Source organism: Salarias fasciatus, chromosome 2 (assembly GCF_902148845.1).
Source record: "Salarias fasciatus chromosome 2, fSalaFa1.1, whole genome shotgun sequence".
Taxonomy (NCBI): Eukaryota; Metazoa; Chordata; class Actinopteri; order Blenniiformes; family Blenniidae; genus Salarias; species Salarias fasciatus.
The window spans coordinates 14,302,021-14,322,837 of NC_043746.1; the positions used below are offsets into that span (position 1 = coordinate 14,302,021).

Sequence of the window (20,817 nt, forward strand, 5' to 3'; positions counted from 1 at the left end):
CCTCTCTCCAACACGGAAACAAACGCAGAGACCTTTCTTGGTACTTCAGCTTCAACCTTTCAAGGATAAAGCCTGACGTACTCTTCAACATTCAACACTGGCTGTTCATCATTGTGTATCTCATCATTTGTTTAACCCGGATAAATGAACTCGAACAATATACACTGCCAATGTCTCGACAGATTTAATTGCATAGCTCATGTAAGTGATTCCTTGAACAAGGCTGGCTTCTAGGTGTTGACATACAGTCTCCGGCTCTGCTCGAAATAAGCTGAAGACCTCACATTTATCGTTTCTGAACCCTAAAAAAAAAAAAGGAGCCATTTCTGTGGTATTCAAACATGCCCTCACAGTCAGTCAAAATCTCCACATGAGCATAGGCACACAATGTGGATGATTTGAATTTATAAGTAAGACAGAACTTTGTGCCGAGTGCTCAGTATTAACATGTTAAAGGGGGTTCAGAGGGGGGCATGTTCTGGGAACTGCTTTTGCATTTGCTTTCAGCTTTCTCGCAAACTGCTGAACTGGCTCCTTGTGACAGACAGATTATAACTGTGATTATCGCCATATACATGAGAGGATATACTGCAGCTGGCTATTTTAACTGTTGTATAATTGTGTAACAGAATTTAAAGGCCAGATTGGCTGCACTGCACTGCAGTAAGCTGACATGGTTTTCCAGGTTGAACTTTCCTGAAACCTTTACATTTCTGAAATCCGATAGAATATGGCATCAGCTGACATATCAGATAAAGGAACACTGGGCTTATCTGTACTTACTTGGCTCTCAAGTGTATTCAAGGATAATAACTGTACAGCAACTACAGAAATGCACCCAGGGTTCCTCTGCAAATGTGACCAAAGTCAGAGCAGCATAACAGCCATATGTCACAGTTTGGTGTTTTGAATGGAGAAATAGCCTTGATGTTCAACATTTAAAGTATCAAACCATATCTCCTTTCTGTAGAATGTCCTGCGTTTAATCCGACTGGATAGACTGACAAATCCCATGGAAAACTCGCAAATCTGTATTGCAATGGAACAGTAGTGTAGACAATATTTTCATATTACTGAACGTGAGATTGTATTGAAGGTACAGCCATAAAAAATAAAGGAGTGTAGTTCCTGGTATGTGGAGGAAGAAACTCTTGCAATGTTGCAATGTGTCCTTCAATTGAGTTAATGGTGAAGACATAGGTGTATTACTGTAGAGTTGCTGTGACACATTCCCCAGGCTCTCACCATTATGTGGGTCAGTCTAATGGCTGATTCAGTTTTTAAGTTCAGCCGAAGTTTGACCAGCTATTTCTGGGAAGGTGTGCAATACTCAGCAAGTTCAGTTCTGAAAAATGAATTCATGAAGCAATGACAATAGGAAGTTTCAGCAAAAAACAGCTGACATAAAACACAAACATGCAGACTGCAGTGGATAGCTATTATGAAGGTAAGCTTGTGCTTATTAAACATAACCGCAGAAACACTTAGACATCATCGATGCTTCTCTTTGGAGGATTGAACCATTTCCAAATTAATGATGGAGGCCATTCTGAAGAGAGCAGGAATTCAGTGAACAAGAGAGCAGCTGTTCAATGCAGATGACAGCTCGTGAGGATGATAATAGTAAATTCTGTCAGCGGCAAGTAACACATGGTGAACTGACCTATCCTGAAATAACTGTAAATGAGTATTTTCATTTCAAAATTTCAATCAGTCATTTGTTGATGCGAATGGGGCTACTGAAAGCACATAAACAAAATAGTTACATGCTCCCTGAGACTTCAAAAATATGACTTTTAAGACTCAAAAAAACATATTTCCTCCTTTATTGACATCCAACCACCCATCAACTCTCCATCTATCCCTCCTCACTCACATTTGGGCCATAAGTAGGATGATTGGGGCCAAAATGAGACAGCAGATCATGTAATCATAAATGTTCTATTTCCTACAAGCTATAGAAAGGCTCAAAGATCACATATTTCAGACAACTCTTTTTTTAAAAAGCCTGATAACAGCGAGATTCATGAAAGTGATATTACAAACATCCCTACATCAGATTTTGACTTTCAACAAAAACAAAACTAAAATCTAAAATGTGAATATTTTGTCATTTTGAGAACCAGTGTTTTGTTACCAATTAGGACAATGCGGGGAAAAAGTAATGAAAAACTGTCAGATCACTTGGTCCATTCGAGGTTTCTGTGACACAGAGTGGACACATTTGTTAAGAAGTTTTCAGTTTGTTCGTTGGCAACACAAAGAGTTTAACTTGTGCAACAAAATGTCATAACAAATTAAATTTAAACATATTTTGAAAATGGTAGTATTCAGGCAGTATTTTTCAAAGACCTGGGGATTATTGGAAGGTGTTTTTACTGATCCACAGTATCATGCCATGTCTCCTTAATGTAAGTCATGTGAGTCTGCGTTTGTGTGCATGTATGTGTTAGCGTATATACGGTATGTATATATTGTGGGTGGGAGGGAAGGGTCTATTTTGGATGTTTTTCTTCGTTTTAACTGCCCTTGAGCACTTTGTGTTGCTTTTATGTATGAACGACATTTTTTAAATAAAGACTGATTCAATGTGATTTGATTTGAAGTAAGATTGAAAGAGATACTTGATGACAGAGTCCAATCTCTGGTAAATCATGGTCTCCCTGTCTTCAGTTTGGAGGGAGCAGGTACCTGGACTGCTACATGCATCTGACTCCTCTGTCAAAAACTGTTATTGCACCCACCCGGACACGGGCAATGCGGGTCGACTGCTGTCTCTATCACTTACTTCATGTTATTGTGCAAGTTTGGTGACGTGCCACAAAGTCACACAATAACACGAGCGAACTAATTGAGCCGTCGGTGGACCGGCAGGTCCCGTGTTTTGGCAGATAAAATGACTGTTTTTGTCAGTGGAGTCTGGTGGCTTCAAAGATGGAGTTCTAACAGCTTCGGTTCTCATTAGAAAGACTTGCCTGACAGCAGCAGCGACAGCCGTCTGATTACAGCTCAGACTTACATTTATTTTACAAGTTTCCCCTTGCTTAGCTGTTTGCACGCTGGCTTCTCTGAGCTAATGAACTGCTGTCCACAACAGCCCCATGCAACCGATTTTCAGATGTTCCGAACGGTTCCTTTAAGACACGAAGCATGAAATCAACAGTTTGTGTAAAGTAACAAAAACATAAACAAAAACAGACAACAAGAATATCAATGACCAACAGGGAATGATTCACTTGAGTCTTCCAGTTGTGGCTTGCAAACACTATTATAGTACTGAATAAAGAAACATGCAGTGACAGTGTAAACACAGCTCTTTTTTTTTTTTTACACTGGGATCCTACAGGACAGTGTTTTGAGATTAACAGTGATGGGCTTCCAACAGTACCATCTCTTCACTCACTATTCTCATCACACACATCCGCAACTCTATCTTACAATCAGAGGAGTGGAGGAAGGTAATTTTGGTGGACTCCTCTTGAAATTCTGTTATTGGGAGCCTTCTCTCTTTTAATAACGCCTCGTCACTTATCTGAAGGTTCTCTTTTAAGATAAAGATGCTCTCCCCATGGCTTTGAAATATGAAATGCATCAAAATAAAGAGAACAATAATCTGGTCTCGATTACGTTGTATCCCAACTATCTTTTAAATCAAATTATTCTTCAAATCAGGCTTCTGGCTCACTTTCCAACCCTTGTGAAATATTCAGTTGATTTAAATTCTCATGTCCCCCAAAATGTAAATGTAGATAATGATGAAGGGCTTTCTCCCAGCCTACAGTAAAGTTCCATCAAACCACACAACGGGCGGAACAAATGTGCACGCACACACACAAAATTATAATAAGACATCGGCACATAGCAGACTGCTCATATTCACAGTTCATCTGCTCACCCTGACAGATTGTTAGTTTTACAAAATAAAAAAAAAATAAAAAATTCCAACAATGTGTGTGATATTTATGTCTTGGCAGAATTCCTGCTGAAATGGTTAAATTGAGTGGTGCTTTAAGTATATGTGTATATTACACCTCAACTTTTTTTTTCAAATTACACTTAATCAGACAGAGCAGAGGTTCCTGTTCCACGCTGCATAATGCTGATGTATGGGCCGCCAGCAGCTTTGTGCGTCGTCATTTGTTTTGCTTGCCTTGTTTTCCACTCATTTAATTTCTCGAAACATGCGTGAGTTGCCTCTCAGGGAGGACGTGCAATTATGGAACATTTTAAATGTGTCTTTGGAGATCAAGAGTGCTGATAAACTTGAACTTTCTCGCTCACTAACATTGGCTAGGATACAGATTATGTGGGTATAATACAATAGCGTGTTACTGAGATGGATGAGGCGCCATGCTTTGGATAATGGAAGATGTTTTAACAACATTGAGCATCCGATTATTTCATTTCAGAATTGGGTGTGTGGGGGGTTGTGCATTTTGTAACAGAATTGTACAACAGGCAGTGAATCAGCAGGGGAAGTGAGCAGCTGGAAGGGGCGATCGACTGTATGTTATTATCTGTTATTAAGAGTGGCAGCTTCCAAAAGGCTGAATGACGCACGCACGCAGTGTATTATTATAGGAAATAAACATGGACTTCCTGCAGACTGACTTCAAAGTTTAGGCCACTACTACTTGTCCACCCCTAAGCCTAACACACTGACCTTGAACTATGTCCTGTCATCAATGTTTTTTTTTTCTAAAGTTTATCGCCATATTCTTTCTGCCATATTTCAATCACTCCCGAGGGCATTCCTGTTATTTTCTGCTTACATCCACAACCTACTCTTTCAACCTTGAGCCAAGCCTTCACCCAAAAATCCAATACAGTGAGAGGTTTTGTCTCCAAAAAAAGCTTCAGTTCACAAAATATTTAATCAGAAATATGTCCCCACAATATAAGGTACTCTTGCTCATACAGACACACAGCTGCAGGACACTGTCAGGAAATAGCTGGCTCTCTGCTACTCACTCGCTTTCTCATGCCACATACAGCATGATGTATGTGTGTGTGTGTGTGTGTGTGTGTGTGTGTGTGTGTGCGTGTGTGTGTGGGAGACTGGTGAGTCACCTCTGCTATTCCGGAGCAGTCCAAGCCTAATCGCCGACAGGCCCAAATCAACCTCTTTGCCCCAGAGACGTGCTCTCAGCCTGTCTCCATCTCTCCTCCAGCCTTGCGTTTCATGTTTGCGGCTGTCGTTGTTTTCAACTCTTCTTCTCCTCTATTATCATCATCATCGTCTCTTGTTTGGCCGCCTCGTCTCTCACCCATTTTCTCATTATATTCCCATTGCCACTGCTTTTATATCTTTCTCAACTTCGCTCCCCCTGCCTCAGTCTCACTGTTTCCATATTTTCAGCCCGACAGCTTTTAGTCATTTCTGTCACTCACTCTCGTCTTGACTTTCTCCCCCCCCCCCCTCTTTTCATCATCTTTTCTCCACACATATATCTCCTCTTTGTTTAATCTGAGGCAATATTTTTATAATGGTCAAATGTAAATATAGCTTATCGCTAATGGCTGCTCCTGGTCTCCCTCCTTCCCTATGCCCTTCAGTCATTAGCAAGATATTAAATTCAGCTTCTCGACGAGCGCTCCTCTCATCTCCAGCTGACAGACAAGTGGTCACACAGACAAATATAGATGAAAAGTCTTTAAATATTAAATCGAGTTTAACTTGCTGTTATTCCAATGGAGCTGTCACCATGGTGACCTCAGTGGGGTGCCGTATCCACCTCGGTATTTTAATGAATGAATGAAAGATGAATGCATGAACGTGGCTCCAGACGGCTGGATGTGCGTGTGCGTGTGTTTGATAGGGAGGAAAAAAAAAAAAAAAAACCAAGATGCTCAACAAAAAGGAAATTGAGCACTAAACCGGCGTGTGTCTGTTTATGAGTGTGTGCATGCTTGTGTGACAGACAGTCGGGAGGAAAATGAGGCAGTAAGTGAACAACGCAAAAGGGCTGCCATTGTAGAGTGTGTTTGTGCGTGTGTGTGTGTGTCTTCAGGCAAGCTGTGAGAGAAATCTTATTAAGCAGGGAATACAACACCACAAGATGAGCAATTAAGAGTGTTTTGATAGCGAATCAAGCACGACATCAACCCTTTTTTTTATTTGCCTGCTCCCTCAATGTCTGCCTTTTTTCCCTGTCTCTGTGTTATTCTGTGTTGTCTTCTATCTTCAGCTTCTATTTATTCCTTTTGACAAATTGGAATCACATTATGACCATTACCTTCATTTCTTGGCAATGTTCAGTCATAGCAAACTAATCAAATTCTCCCTAGAACAACATTTTGAAAGGCACAGCTTCACACAGCCGCCAGAGAAATGGTTTTCAATGGATTCTGAGCCATTTAAAAGCCAAAAAACCTACTATAACAAATGGGAAAAATAAGGCCCATCTTTCTCCATACCATTATCTAAATGGATTATTTTGGGGTGGGGGTTAATAGAACGCTAAACAAAACCACAATTCTACCACAATTCTACAGTTCTCAGATTAAGTTTTCCAAACACCATGAGCAGTCCACATTCCCAAAGTCTTCTCTAAACTGTGACGCAAGCTCAATTCTTAATTATCTCACATATTAGCTTTAGTATACTTTTCTCTTGAATGAATAGAGTGTATCAGAAACCAACAAACTGGCTTAACTTGAATGGGGGAAAATACTTAAACTGGGGTCTTCCTAAATGTTTAACAAACTGAGTAAGAAAATTGTGGTATCTTTGAGGGGGTGGTCTGGTCTGGTGATAGTGTGGGACACTATCGGTTCAAAACATCTGAATCAATCATTTCTAAGTAAGCGTCAATGTCCCTGCTCTCTTTCAAGGCTCATTTATGCACGGCATTAGATACACATATCAGTTTCCAGATGTACACAAAGCCATTTATTCAGATTCTCCATGAATTTTTTCAGTGTTTGTATCCTGTTACTGGAAGCCAAGGGAGCAATACCACTATCAACAGTGGGGCTGATATGACCGCTGAGTGCAATTACAAACTGATTGAGACATAAAGAAGAAACACTGTCATACTTTTTGAAGACAAGCTGTATAAATGGCCAGAAACTTTCAGCATCTAAGACAGCCAACTCCTGCAATAGCTCAAAGTATATATCAACTAAACAGTGACAGGTACCACCCACCTGGAAAATGAAACAACCATAATTCAATTTGTTTATTTAAAAATCTGACTTGTCCATTGTTGACTGCAATGGATGAATACATACCAATGTAATTTCAAATAAAGACAATGGTTAACCTTGAAAGACAAACTTATCTATAGCATCTGAATTTCAATATGCGCATTTCAAATGCACGGTGTTTCATGTTTTTCTTTTAAACCTCATTGACATTTTTATATTTAATATGATGTAATATATTATATATGACATAAAGAACATATACTCTTATACACACTTACATAAAAACTCAATTTTTCGTTTCATTATAATATAGTTTTTATCAACTGTTTTATAAATCAATGAACCAGACAAACTGAAGTGGGCAAATAACTTGACACTTGTTGATTCACACTGGTGGTTCTTTTCATCTGACCTGTTTGTTGCAGCTTTCAGGAGATGGTGGAGAGGCCAGTGTTTCAGATTTGCACATTGTCAATCATCCTTCCTCACCTGCGTCAGCTTCAGGAACACAGTCTCCCTCTGATGTTGCAAGCTCTTATGCTCTAAGAGAACAGAGTTAGACACCTGATCCTGTTGACCATGCGCCACTTGAGGCTGGAAGGAAGAAATTTGCCGGGAAGAGTGATTTATTATTTTTTTAATGTTACAACCTTTCAAATCAGTATTTTGCTCAATCTTCCTTAACAGGAAGCCAAGTGGTTTGTAAAAAAAAATACAGTAAATTATACTCTGCTGAGGATAACATTCAGATATTTTTTGTATTTAATATTTTTTGTATGCATGTCTCAGACAAGGTTGGACACAGGAAAAACTGACCTTTGTATCCATTCATTTGTCCTGTAGCACATGAGTGCGCATTCAGAATATATAATATTTTGCAATAAACGTACACGCACGTCTGAGCCATCCAATTAATCTTTTGTTTGGATGGAGAAAACAGAGGACTTTATTTATTTGAAGCGGCTCAGATATGAATGTTAAAAATTGCCCATGAACATATTGACTTATAACAATTTTATAAATATTACTCTAGATTTAATCTGTCCACAAATTTACACTGTACACTGGCTGCATTGAATAAAACTTTTTTTCAGGCCTTCTTCTTAATATTTCATATTTGTAAAGCAGCTAAGAATATTTCTTTCATTTTACTATTTGAATACAGAACTTAACTTTTAAATGTTTGAGTCATTTAGTTCAGGTGAACTTTTTAATAGAGGGTACCCTTGTCGACAGCTACATGCTGCTCTGTAACTCTTCAAAAATCTCACCACTGTGTTGCAGGTATACAAATATGATTGTCTACGACAAGCCTGGTTTGATGGTTGCAGCAAAACAAAACCAACAACAAGACAAACAAAAAAAAAATCAGACGTACAGGCAATACACAAGACCTGAAATTATCTGTTTGCCTAATGAATTCCAACATGTCCATTGTTATATGTAGGTTTGGGTACCTATTCTGCTTTTCTGAAAGAAAGCCTACTTTTTAAGCTTCTGATGTAAAAGTAGATACCCTTCAACTCATATTCTGATATATCTGCTCTAATTTATTGAAAGTTTGTGCGTCCAAAATGTCACATGGACGTTGGTATTTGGACGGTAGGGTGATCAAACACGGCATTTTGTTCCAAGAAACATCCACTTTTCAAGTCCCGATGCTTCCCAAAATTATTCACGTATTATTTAAGTTTAATTGAATTTTAAAAAGAGTTTCAAACATTTAATTTGATTGATGTTTGTCCGGGACACTACAGCACTGGGTTGTTTGGGTTGTTTGCCACAGTCTACTACAGACTGAATTGTAAGCGACTCTACTTTGCTCACAGCCTGAGGGAGCAGACATTGCTTCTAATCTGTTTTCAAAATGCTAAAGTACAAGTGCTTCTTTTCAAACTTTTTCAAAAATGCCAATTCATAAAGCGGAAGTTGAAATAAAATCAGTTAATGAAGGAAAGCTGAAGTTTACAAACACACTCTCCACAAAGGGTTAAGCCTCGCTAAAAGAATACATGTTGTTCCAAAGATTAAGTGTCCAATAATAACCAAAGTATTGTATTAGAAGTATTATAAGTCACAAAGAAGGATATTAAGTGCTTAAAATCATTTGTAATGATAATGTAGGGAGTTATTTTAACATATTAAATATCATTTTGAACGTGACATTGACAATCCAAAAGTCGACGCTGGTCACACAGCGTGAACAAATTCTTTATTCTGTAACTTTCAGGTTTCTTTTCACTTTCCCTGTCTTGCCTAAATTATAACGGCGTTTCCTTTCCTTATTTTGACATTTAGATGTGGCTGCTGTTAAAGGCTGAACACGACACCTCTGCCTTGGCGTCAGAGTTAATACATTCACTCTTTTGTTCACACTCTGACTCTCAGTTCTCTCACCCACCTCTTATCCTCCTTTCAGACCAAGTCTCTTTCACCACCTGTCTTCGATCTGCCACTCCAGACCCTCTTTAACGTTCGCTTAGTTTTTTCCCCTTTTATTCCCAACATTTTTTTTAGACCTCACTTCTCATTTGAAATTCCTTTATCTGCCATCTCTGACTCTACTATTCTCTTTACCCCTAAATCCCTGCCCCCTCTGTCTTCACCGACTTTGTTCTTTGGCTTAGTCTCAAATGCCTCTTATCTTGCCTGTATTTGCGTGCATTAAAAGTGTCTCACAATTCGCTTCAGATACGTGCACGTTTTACTGGCATGAAAGACACTGAAGTAATGACATGAAACAGCATGATGGCATAGGTGTCAGGCAAAACACAATGATCAAGAGACGCTTAAGAATGAGAGTTGACCGACGGTGGACAAAGCACATCCTAATTCCACCCCTTTCTTTTCAAATAACCACAGTAAATGTGTACTGAGCCTGTGTCTGTCTGTCCTCTGGTCTGCGTGACCTTCTCTCATCCTCCCGCTCTTCTTTTTCCTCCTTTGTCTATGTATTTTGGCCCATCTCCCGCATTTTGCCAGAACAAAGGACCAAGCCAAAAGCACCCTCCTCTGCGTCGCTCCATGTCGTTCTCCTCTCATCCCTGACTCCCTCCATCTCCCTCTGCCCTCCTCCTCTTCCCAACAGACATCATCTTCCCAATTTTTTTTTTTTGCCCTGCTGTTACACAGCCTAATTTTTTAAACTGCCCTGATATGTGCAGGTTCAACGTCTGTCTTATTCTTTTTTCTATACATCTCCATTCCCTTGCTGCCTTGTTCTGTGGCGTGTTGTAATGCTGGGCTAATTGGAACACTTAAGGACAGGCCCTTGATGAGTTTGGATTGATCTTTTCACGGTTTGTTTGTGCATCAAGCACCTGTTATGGGATATCGTGAGAGACACTGAGAGCGTCCTTTGTGGGTATCAGCTTGCACTGCTCCATCTGAAATGTGTTTGCACATGTAAAACCATAACTGCGTGGGACTCCACAAAGAGCATGTGGCTCGTATGTGTGTGTGAGTGTGTGTGTTTTTTTTAAGTGTGTGAGTCAGAGGTGTCTTCACGCCTCTGGGGATGTAGAGCGTGTGGCTATTACTGCTCAGTCTTCATTAAGCCCCATCAAGCTGTGCGTTTATGAGTGTGAGTTTTGCCGCTGTGAAGGGGAGCGATACCCTCCTCAGCCTCACTCGACTGTCATACAGCAGTATCCTGCCCTTCACATCCCTGCCTTTGTCCCCCAGATGGAAGGTCCCTCCTGGGGTATCATTACCACCTCCACCTGGCTCCCTCTTCAGTTTCTTAAGTCAGAGCTATCAGCAAAGCCCTTTCTTCTGCCCTCCATCAAATGCATCCTGTCAAATACGTAAAAGTCACACTGCCCACCCACATTGACATGAGGAAAGAAACAGACACCCATAAAGGCATATGTTCCCTGCTCGATGAAAAGGGGTGGGGGACGCAAACTTCAAACTGAATTGACAGTGAAGTCAACAAGGCTAAAAAAAAAAAAACGCATCAAGGTGCGGTTTCAGTGATGCATTTATGGCAAAATAATCCTTAAATTAAAATTATAAATACATACAAAACATGTCTCTGGACTAAATAAACGCTTCACTCTGTCTGTTTTCAGTTTAGTCAAATATTAGCTCTGACAAACACTATTCAGGCACGGTGAGATTTGATGCCAGACTGACCCCTGGTGGCAGGAAATACAACAGCAAGTAAAAACGTCAGTGAGTCTTGTACGGCCGCAATTTGCAGCTGAACAAGTGTAAGAGCCTCTTTGAGAAGCAGAATTTCAGGGGCACCTCCCCGTATCGCTCTGATAAGAAGTGCAATGAAAGGATGTTGATACAAGAAGTGGTCTCTATTTTTAACACGTCTGTGTCAAAGCTGATTTCTGAAATCAGCCTTGATGTTGATCTGCGAAGTCATAGGGAAAAGCAATAAGGGGACAATGTATGGAGCTGGGTCACACACAATGAAAATGATTGTATAATGACAGTGATAAGACACTTCCATCTACAAGGCCAAGGGTATTCTCTGTACTTGTTCTTGGCTTTTTTAAAGTCTTCATTATGTCAGACAGTTGGGTTGTGACCACTATCTTTCTGACACTCCATTTCAACTCCATTAGACTCCTACCTGTCTGTGTGCTTCCCTGTCAGGGAAATCTCTGCTCTGTCTGTCTGCTCATCACACTGCCTGGATCCTTGGCTCCATGTGGGCAGCCAAGCAGAACTCACAGCCACTAAGACCCTTGGTGCTGAAGCTCAGCACAAGAGCCAGTGTATATGCATGCAGAGAGGTGCAAGTAAGTCAGCAAAGGAAAGCAGAGTCCTCGCAACAGAAGTCAGATCACACACCTGTTATCATTCCTTATTCTGCAATAAATAAATGTTCAGTGAGTCACAAACTTGAAAATTAGTTATATTGTGCATATGCTTCACAGCTAATGGAAATATGTAAGGATACTGTAGAGTGAGTTCAAATCAAAGTGTGCTAGCAATATTTGCATCTGGTGGCAATCCCCATTCACATTTAAGTAGATGATTTATCAAAATGGATTGACGGCAGTATAAAAACATTCTGTCCTGATGGTGGCAAAACAGAGATGCATAAATGAAAACACGGTGCAGGGAAGCTTAGACACACACATGTTAAAGAGAGAAGCTCCTGTACCATACAGGTGAACAACCAGATTAGCAAGTAGACAGATGGACAAGTAAGCAGACTGGCATGGCAAAGGCTGCTGGGAAAACTGGATCACATTCACTGTGCAGCCTGCCAAAACAACCACAAACAACAAAGTGGTGGCAATACTCTGAGGTCAGTCTAACTTTATCTCGTTGAATCCCTCAGCTTCGGCTGTGTTGGGAAGTTGAAGCCTGGGTGCAGTGCAATGAGTCTGCAGTGTAAAACTTTGGCGCCTCTGACTGCCTCATGGTGTACTGGGAGAACTCCAAACCAGCATAAGCAAACAGGCCAGAGGCCAAGCATAAAGCACACAGCACGAGGCTTGTGCGTATGATTAGATAGATGTGGACATCTGGCAGCAGTTAGTCGAGGTTGGAGGTTGGAAAGCTTGCTCTGACAAGAAGAACTGAGTAACTGAAAAATAAGGGGAAATATTCATAACAATTTTCTTCCACAAAATGGGGGGGGGGGATCTTTACTGGTTACGAAAAAATCTGTTAACAGCTCACACCCTCCTGCAGTCACTGGCTACTAACAGGCATCAGTTCTTCTAATCACATACTGTATGTGTCTTTGGTTGGAAGCTGGGGAGCTCCGGGGGCATGCAGCCACAAGGTGTGCACCATACATTAAGGACTGAGCCTGGATTTGAACCCAGGTGTTTTTACACTGCATGGCTCTACCATCCTTGACTTTCTTTCCATTTATCTTCTATAAGAAAAATAATAATTGGTCACTCTACCCATGACAGTGGATGGGAGTGCACGTAATTGTCTACATCCGTGTGACTGCCCGGTGTTAGAATGGCGACATGTTCACTGTGTAACTCGCCTTTAGCCACAGCCGATTTGACTGATTCCAGTGCACCGCAACCCTGAGCTGGATAAACCACTTTAGAAGATGGATGCACAGAAATAATGGGCAACTCCGCATATAAATCCCCCAAGCATGATGTGGGGAATAAAGAAATAAACTGGGAATTTTCTTTCTGTTAGGCAAGAGTGCCTAGCACTAAACCACCATGCAGCCCATTAAAAGATCTGTCATGATAAACATTTAAACATAAGGTACTCTTACATTAAATGCTTATGTTCTGGTTAGTAAGTCAGACAGCAGAATGTGATGTGTAGTTACAAGTGAACTTGTTAAGTATGGTTTCTTTTAAGGGATTGGGCAGATTAATTGTAAAGCATTCTCACAAAATTTGCCAACAAGTTCCTCTGAGAAAAAGAGCACTGAAATGTGACAGAGAGAGAACTCAGAGAGCGTCTCTGGTAAGATAGATAACTTTCCCTCAAATGTTCAACAGTGTAAGTGAAGCATTAACTGTGACTCTGTTTGCAGCTCAAAGTGTTGCATGTACTGTATGTGTAGGCAGAGACATGGATAAACACTAGGCCTGGAATGACTCAATGATGTGGTTAAAGTTTGAAAGTTAGAAAAAAGCACATTTAGTATTGTAAGACCAGCTTTAAAATGACACCCCTGTGAAAGTGAATCCTTTGTCATTTGAATAACCGTTACATTTGCATTGAATGTGTAGCACTTTCTACAAGTGGAGTGCATTTAAAGCTTCGGGTGTTTTTAATGACCTTTCCATCTGCATTAAGCTCAATTATTGAACAGAAACATAATCTGTCCCACTTTAATTGTCTTCCTTTACCTGGAACTCCATCACATATGTTCTGGGATGCAAGAGGCTAAGAGTGAAGAGGATATGTGTGTTATGGTAAATAAATGCTGTGTCAAGATACTCATCTCTGTTAAGTTTACAAACAATTTAATTCACTGAGTCTCGCCTGGCGGCGATCAATTCAGGAGCTCAGTCCTGTACCACAGAGGCACTGAAATCCCAAGCATTAGTGTTGAAACTCAGAAAGTGTTCACTTGTTGACATTTCAAATCTATATTGATTCAAAAGTAAGTATCAATCATTTCATTTGTGTCATCAGACAAAATAGACAATGTAATTCTACTAATACTGGAGCATTAGACAGAAATGTGACCTATCCTGCATTTAAATCAGTAATTTTGTTTTCTCATCCATTTTCATTCCGTGGATTGTTCCTGTATCGACCAGTGAATACAAATTGGGGATAGAGAAGTGTCTCGTTTCATATCCGCAAATCTGTCAGAGCTAAAACCATAATTTACCAGTGTTTGTTATGGATTTTAGTGAGTGAACCACCCCATTGACCGTTCTCCTTATTAAATTTAACTGAATGGCCTTATTGCCAACATTAGGCCTGAGGGGAGATTAAAGTTCGATCTCGGCTGCTGATAAAGCACCGAGCATTTAATGAACCTAGAAAACAATCTCATCTAAGCAGCTCTGTGATGATTCTCACTGTCCTGGGGATTTGTATGTGACATGGTCTTATGGAAATGATATGAGGCATTCAAATTCAATTATTTGACATGATAGTAAATCTAGTAAAATTAACAGGCATAGGGCTAAATGTCATGACACCAAACTGTACTTGTGTTTGTATATGAAGTGAGACCGACAAGAGATGTGTTGCTCACACAGTCACATTTGTATGTCACCTGTGCACAGACAAAACGACCACGACAGACATTCGGAACTCACGTGGTGAAGGCGGGGTTGTACTTCGCTCCCAGGTAGTACGAGTAAAGGTTGAACATGCCGATCATGAAGGCCACAAACACCATGATGAAGATGACCATGAATTTGAAGATATCTTTGACTGTGCGTCCCAGTGAGATCTGCAGAGGGCCGAAGCTCTCGTTGGCCGGCAGGATGTAGGCGATGCGCGAGAAGCTGAGAACCACAGCGATGGCATACAGGCCTTCTGAGATGATCTGCGGGTCGGATGGTCTCCACTTGTTCCTGGCTAAAACAGAGCATAAATGTTTTGTAAATCTAAATAAACTGAAATAAACCACAAATGAGAGAATTGTGGAGAGTTTTGATTTAATGGAATCTGTTTTTCAAAACAGCCATGGCAGGTTTTACCCAGCTGATATCCATCCATCCATCCTCTCAAAACTGAATCAAACTCATCAGCACAACTCAGGATATTCCACAGTTAACCTCCGCGAATTAACAGTAAAATCCAATCAACTTCGGAAAACACAGTTATACACAAGAAGAAAATGCAAACTCCACACAGAAAGGCCCCTATGCCTGGATTCAAACTGAGCTATTCTTGCAGTGAACTGTGAGATCTCCAAGCACTCCATCACTGTGCAGTCTTGAGCAGATATCTTTACACCAAATAGCATCTGATTAATCAAGCAAGGTTCAAGTTCCAAAAATAGCACTTACACAACACCCATCTCAGCTCGCCCTCATTCACAGATGGTAACTTTAGATCCGTGATTTACTTTTCTCTCCGATACAAAACCGAAGAAAAATTAGTCCGAAGCTGATTTGATAGCATTGTTTTTCACAGAACTGTTTTGCTTCACAAAAGCATACAAATTCAATAAAAAAAAATAAAATGAAGAAGATAAAACAAATATTAAAAAACAAAAGGGAACTAAATGAAAAATGAAGGAATGTTTATCTCTTTAAAAGAAATGCAAACCCACACATAATGAAAATTTATGAGAGTATGCCTCATTTCTAAAAACACACATTTTCTGCATTTTTTTGACTTTTTGAATCTGTATAAAGGAAATTAAATATCATCAATTTAACATTAATGACACAATTAAGGACAAAGATAAAAATTTTCCTAATAGCAAATAACCACATACAAATATGATTGAGCATTGTTGTATTCAACATATTGGCACATAAACTACAGTGTCACCGTATTTTCAGTTCGTGCATATTTATTGAGAAGTTTGTGATCATTTTCGCTGAGTCTGAATCCTTCCTGAGTACAGCGTGTACTGAGTAGACGTGTGATTGCAGGGGATCGGTGGGAAATGTTCATAAGAAGCATAATCATGGCTATTAGGAACATTGTGCCTGGATGCAGGGAGATGGGACCACATGAGGCGGATTAAGTGTGGATGGATGTTGGAAAGTTGCACTTAAAGAGGAAAAGGAAGATGGAAGGCAAGGCGGATGAGCTGGGCTTGCAGCAAAACGGAGGGATAAAGAGATAGAGTCCTCAAGGACCGGTGAGGACAGACAGAGATGAGAAAAATGGATTGCCGATGAGGCAACATGAAGAAAGACGACATAATTAAGTAAGAGGGAAACATAAAAAGAGATGATTAAAGCTTGAGGGACCCCTTTCGACTATTTTGCTGTTGTGGCTATTGAGATCCAGGCATAGAGGTATCATATACAATCTATCCACATTTCATCGCGCCAAGGGACATAAAGAAAACAGTTTATGATGATGGCGACAGCTGCTGCCATATGTGATACCCCTCGATCGATCTACCGTGTCATGACGGAGTCAGGCCACCAGGGGGCAGCACTGATGAAGGATGTATCAGGAAGACCACGGAGCTGCTGCTTTTATTTGCTCATGCTTTTGTATCTATCTGCATGTGTTCTTCACCTCCATGCTTGTGTCTCTGCTGAGTAATTTATGAGCACTCACACAGCCACTTGGACTTGCATGTGTTTGAATTTGTTGTTGTATTATTGTAAGCATTGTCTCTGTTTCACAGGCTGTGCTGTGATGATCAAAGCGATCGTGTGCACAAACACGTCTTCATGGTAAGCATGCAAAAAATGACATTTACATCTAAATTGCAAATACATCCAGATTCTCGTGTCTTGGTTCTGCCACAATCTCAGAATTTTATGTATTCGGAACATTTGCACACAGATACCCTTCTGATTTGTCAGTCCTTATCAGTGACAGATGTAGTACCGCAAACCTTCAGGCACTCAAGAGTTTATACTTTCTATTATCTGGTGTCAAGTTGGTCTTTTCTGAAGAATAAATGTGAACCAGTGTTATGGAAAGAATTAGACAGTTAGCATCAAATACAACTACAAACACAGATTGAGAGAAATACTAGAATCAACAATAAATCAAAGTTCCATGAAGCAAGACTAAGATGAGACTCATAAATTTTAACTGTGTACTTGTCATAAACACCAAATTGTGCATAAATCAGTGCTGAAATTTTTTATGTCTTTCAATTTGCTCCTGCTTACCATAAGTGAAGTAAGCCACTTCATCAGGCAGTGAGGCGTTGCTGAGGTCTTCATCTGGTACGTGCATATCCACGTACTGCTGGGCTTTGGACGCCTTGAGGAAAGCCATGAAGCGTGCCGTGAATGACGCCACGAAGATTGACAACATGCCAAAGTCCAAAACGTTCCAGAGGTGCATGATGTACTCCCTGGGCCCGTCGCTCCAGATCTCTTTACACTCTGACCAAATCATACCTGAAGGTGGAGAAGAGACACAAAAATGAACTGTTGTGGAACTACAGAAAATAAGCGTACATATATACACAGAACTTGTTTGAATGCTAAAAGATGAGGAGGCTCTTATCAACAAAAGTAGGGAACTGTGTGCCAGAAACTCCAAAGAATTAAGAGCAAGAGCAAAGAAAACCTGTTTGGTGTTTGTTAATTTTTAATTCAAATGTCTCTGCTTCTCATACCATCTGCTTGTTCCTTAGAAATGTAGCACACATTCTTAAAAACAAGTTTTCCAGGGGCTCCCAGTTCCACTTTCTAAAAGTATTACTAGCTCAAACTCAATCAAAATTTCAGAAATACATTGTAAATGCTGGAAGTGGTTGTAAGTAGACACAGAGTGGATATGTGTTGTTATGGTAAAATGAAATACTACAGTTTTTGTGTTTTTTTTCTGCTAACAGTTTAACCACATGACAGAATATTCCTTTAGTACTAACAGCTAGCTTCATGACACTTTTTTTTAATAACTCATAAGATTCATATTATGTTGACATTCAGGTCTGGGAAATTTTCTGATTAGATGTCCAGTTTTTGCAGAGTTGTGGAATTTGATAATGACTGCATTGCTTTCTCTAAACTGCTCAGCACCTGCTCGGGTCTCCTCCGACTTTGGGAGGTGTGTAATTTTTTTCTTCTCTGTGTGTCTCAGGCTGATTTGGTCATGCAGGCAAGCCGGTGGCTGCATGACTTCTGTACTCCAAATAAACTACAAAAAGACCATTCGTTAAAGATTCCTTTTACCCAAAGCAGTCAGCGGTACATTATGGAATTTCCACGTGTATCTGCACAGACACATGCACACACACTTTCAGACTTTGCAATGACCAACTCTAGACTTAAACATAACCATTACTCAACCACAGTTTAACCTTAAAAAGTGTCTTTAACCCGAACATGCTATGATTTTCATTGTAGGGACATTTGTTTTGCCCAACAAAGAGCTCTGATAATGCTATGATAACACACATACACACACACACACACACACACAGATCTAATTCCTCTTACGCAACCACTCTGTCTTCTCTATCTGTGGCCAAAACAAAAAGAAAATTGCTTAGTGAAGAAGGCGCCCTGATCTGTATCATCTCTATAACAATTACTGGGCCTTCAAAGCACGGTGCTGGAATTCCAATTACCAGGTCTAACTAAGCCTGCATGTACACGCACACATGTGCATGTACGCACCCACGCACACACACACACACACACAGAGGTACGGTACGGTGGAGGTTTATGCAGGATAAACAGCACCTGCTGCCTAAATTACCCAATACGGGGGGAAAAAATGATGCTATTATATGTCAACAGATAAAAACAGAACCATATGCGCAACTACATACACAGACCACACAGATAATTTTATTATGTGTGTGTGTGCATGACAGATGGGAAATGGCTAAGGTTTAAAGGATATTGCCACGGATTATTTATCTATTGAGTTTGTTTTGTCTGTCACGCCTTTCTAGCATCTTGTTTTTTCATGCCTGTCTTCTTGCATACGACACACTACACCTTCGAATACTTTTCGCAACATACCCTTTTCCCTCAACTCCCTATCTATCTTCTCTAACATGTCTTCTGCACCGCTTCTCATTTCGACTTTAAAACTTCCTTCTAGGTTACAGTTGAGACTCAGCATGGCCACGGCTTTGAGAAATCCAGCCAGTGTTCAATCCAACTAGGAAACTTCTATTTGATCTCTTGAAGATAAAAATGAATCAATCCCTGTATTGCCAGTACCTTGGCTTTCATCTTTATGGTTGGTACAGTGTACTATTAAACTTTAAATATGGTTCATATCAAAGATGGGCAACAGGGTTTTCAAACCCTTTCTAGGATGTGTGTTGACTTGAGGGGGGGTATCGTTTCTTAGATAAACTCTCAAGGATATGTTGAATTGGCCTCGAATACTTTTTTAACTTTGGTTCACATATCACAATAAAGATGCCTGTGATCACAAACAAAAACACTACAGCATGTGAATCTCCTCTCTGACTTCTGATTTGCTAAAACATGAGATCTGAGCAAAACGCTGAAGGACACACCAGTTTTCCCCAACATATTCAGACTACTCTGGATTCTACAAAGCGTCTTTGTATGTTTTTTTTTTTTTTTTCCAAATCTGCAAAAATCATTCTGAAAATCTCACAGCAGGCAATGCTTTTGAACCCTCCAGTAATCTCTCCCTGTACTCCAAGGTGGGAATGTTAATCTTACTTTTACTCATGATCAACAATATCAGTGACCGATAAAAATCTATACATGTGTATTTCAGTTGTATCTGTGCGCACACACACACACACACACACACACACACACACACACACAATCACACACACACACACACACACACACACACACACACACACACACACACACACACCTTGCATGTTTACACAAATTGCGACTCACCTAAAACCCACTTCATGATCAACATCTCAGTCCAGGAGAACTGGGTGGTTTTGACCCTGAACACCTGCCGCGGGTGGTCAGTGATGGTCTCGTTGGGCAGGTTCTTGACTCCCTCAAAGCGGTCAGAAGCATTGATGACCAGCAGGCCCAGAAAGATGGTGAAGGAGACAGCGTGAGCCACGAACTTCATGAAGGGGCTTCGCAGGATCTGACCAAGCTGTTGTGGAAAAGATTCAAGGTGATTCACAGTCTGATATGAAGGTGTGGTTGGGTAATATTGGTGAGAGACTGAAGAGCTGTGACTATGATCAGCAGATAAAGTTCAAAACTTAATTGAAACTGGAACTGTAACAGCAGTGCTTCATAAACTTCATGGAAAGCAGATGCATATTCCGACATATTGTTCATACAAAGTAGCAATTCAACTACTGCTGTTAAAGCTTACAGGATATGTTTGATTCTTAGGGAGTAATACAAAAAAAACATACAACTTGTTTTTGAACAGTTGAAATTGCAGCCGAACAAAACATCTGTTTTTATTTACCGAGACAGCTCATGCTCTCAGTGGGGTTCCTGAGAATTCGGTCCCCAGCGATGAAAAGCTGAAAAGCACCACTACACAACAATCATAGCAGGCAAACAGCAGCTGTTGTCAGTCACGGATGTGCTTAACCGCCAATTGCTTTCATGGCAAACACAATGCCGGGGTAACGAGATGCCAAACAATCAGAGTTTGAGAATTGCACCA

The 20,817-nt window shown here is 40.3% G+C and overlaps 1 protein-coding gene across 1 annotated transcript in view; it reads right to left on the reverse strand.

The window, feature by feature from the left end:
- Window positions 1-20,817, reverse strand: part of trpc7b (transient receptor potential cation channel, subfamily C, member 7b) — a 53,541-nt gene that overhangs the window by 8,512 nt on the left and 24,212 nt on the right. The window contains exons 5-7 of the mRNA XM_030115070.1: window positions 20,070-20,286; window positions 17,382-17,615; window positions 14,880-15,144 (exon numbers count right to left, since the gene is read on the reverse strand). Coding sequence (XP_029970930.1) covers window positions 14,880-15,144; window positions 17,382-17,615; window positions 20,070-20,286 — 716 coding nt within the window. The remainder of the gene's footprint in view (window positions 1-14,879; window positions 15,145-17,381; window positions 17,616-20,069; window positions 20,287-20,817) is intronic.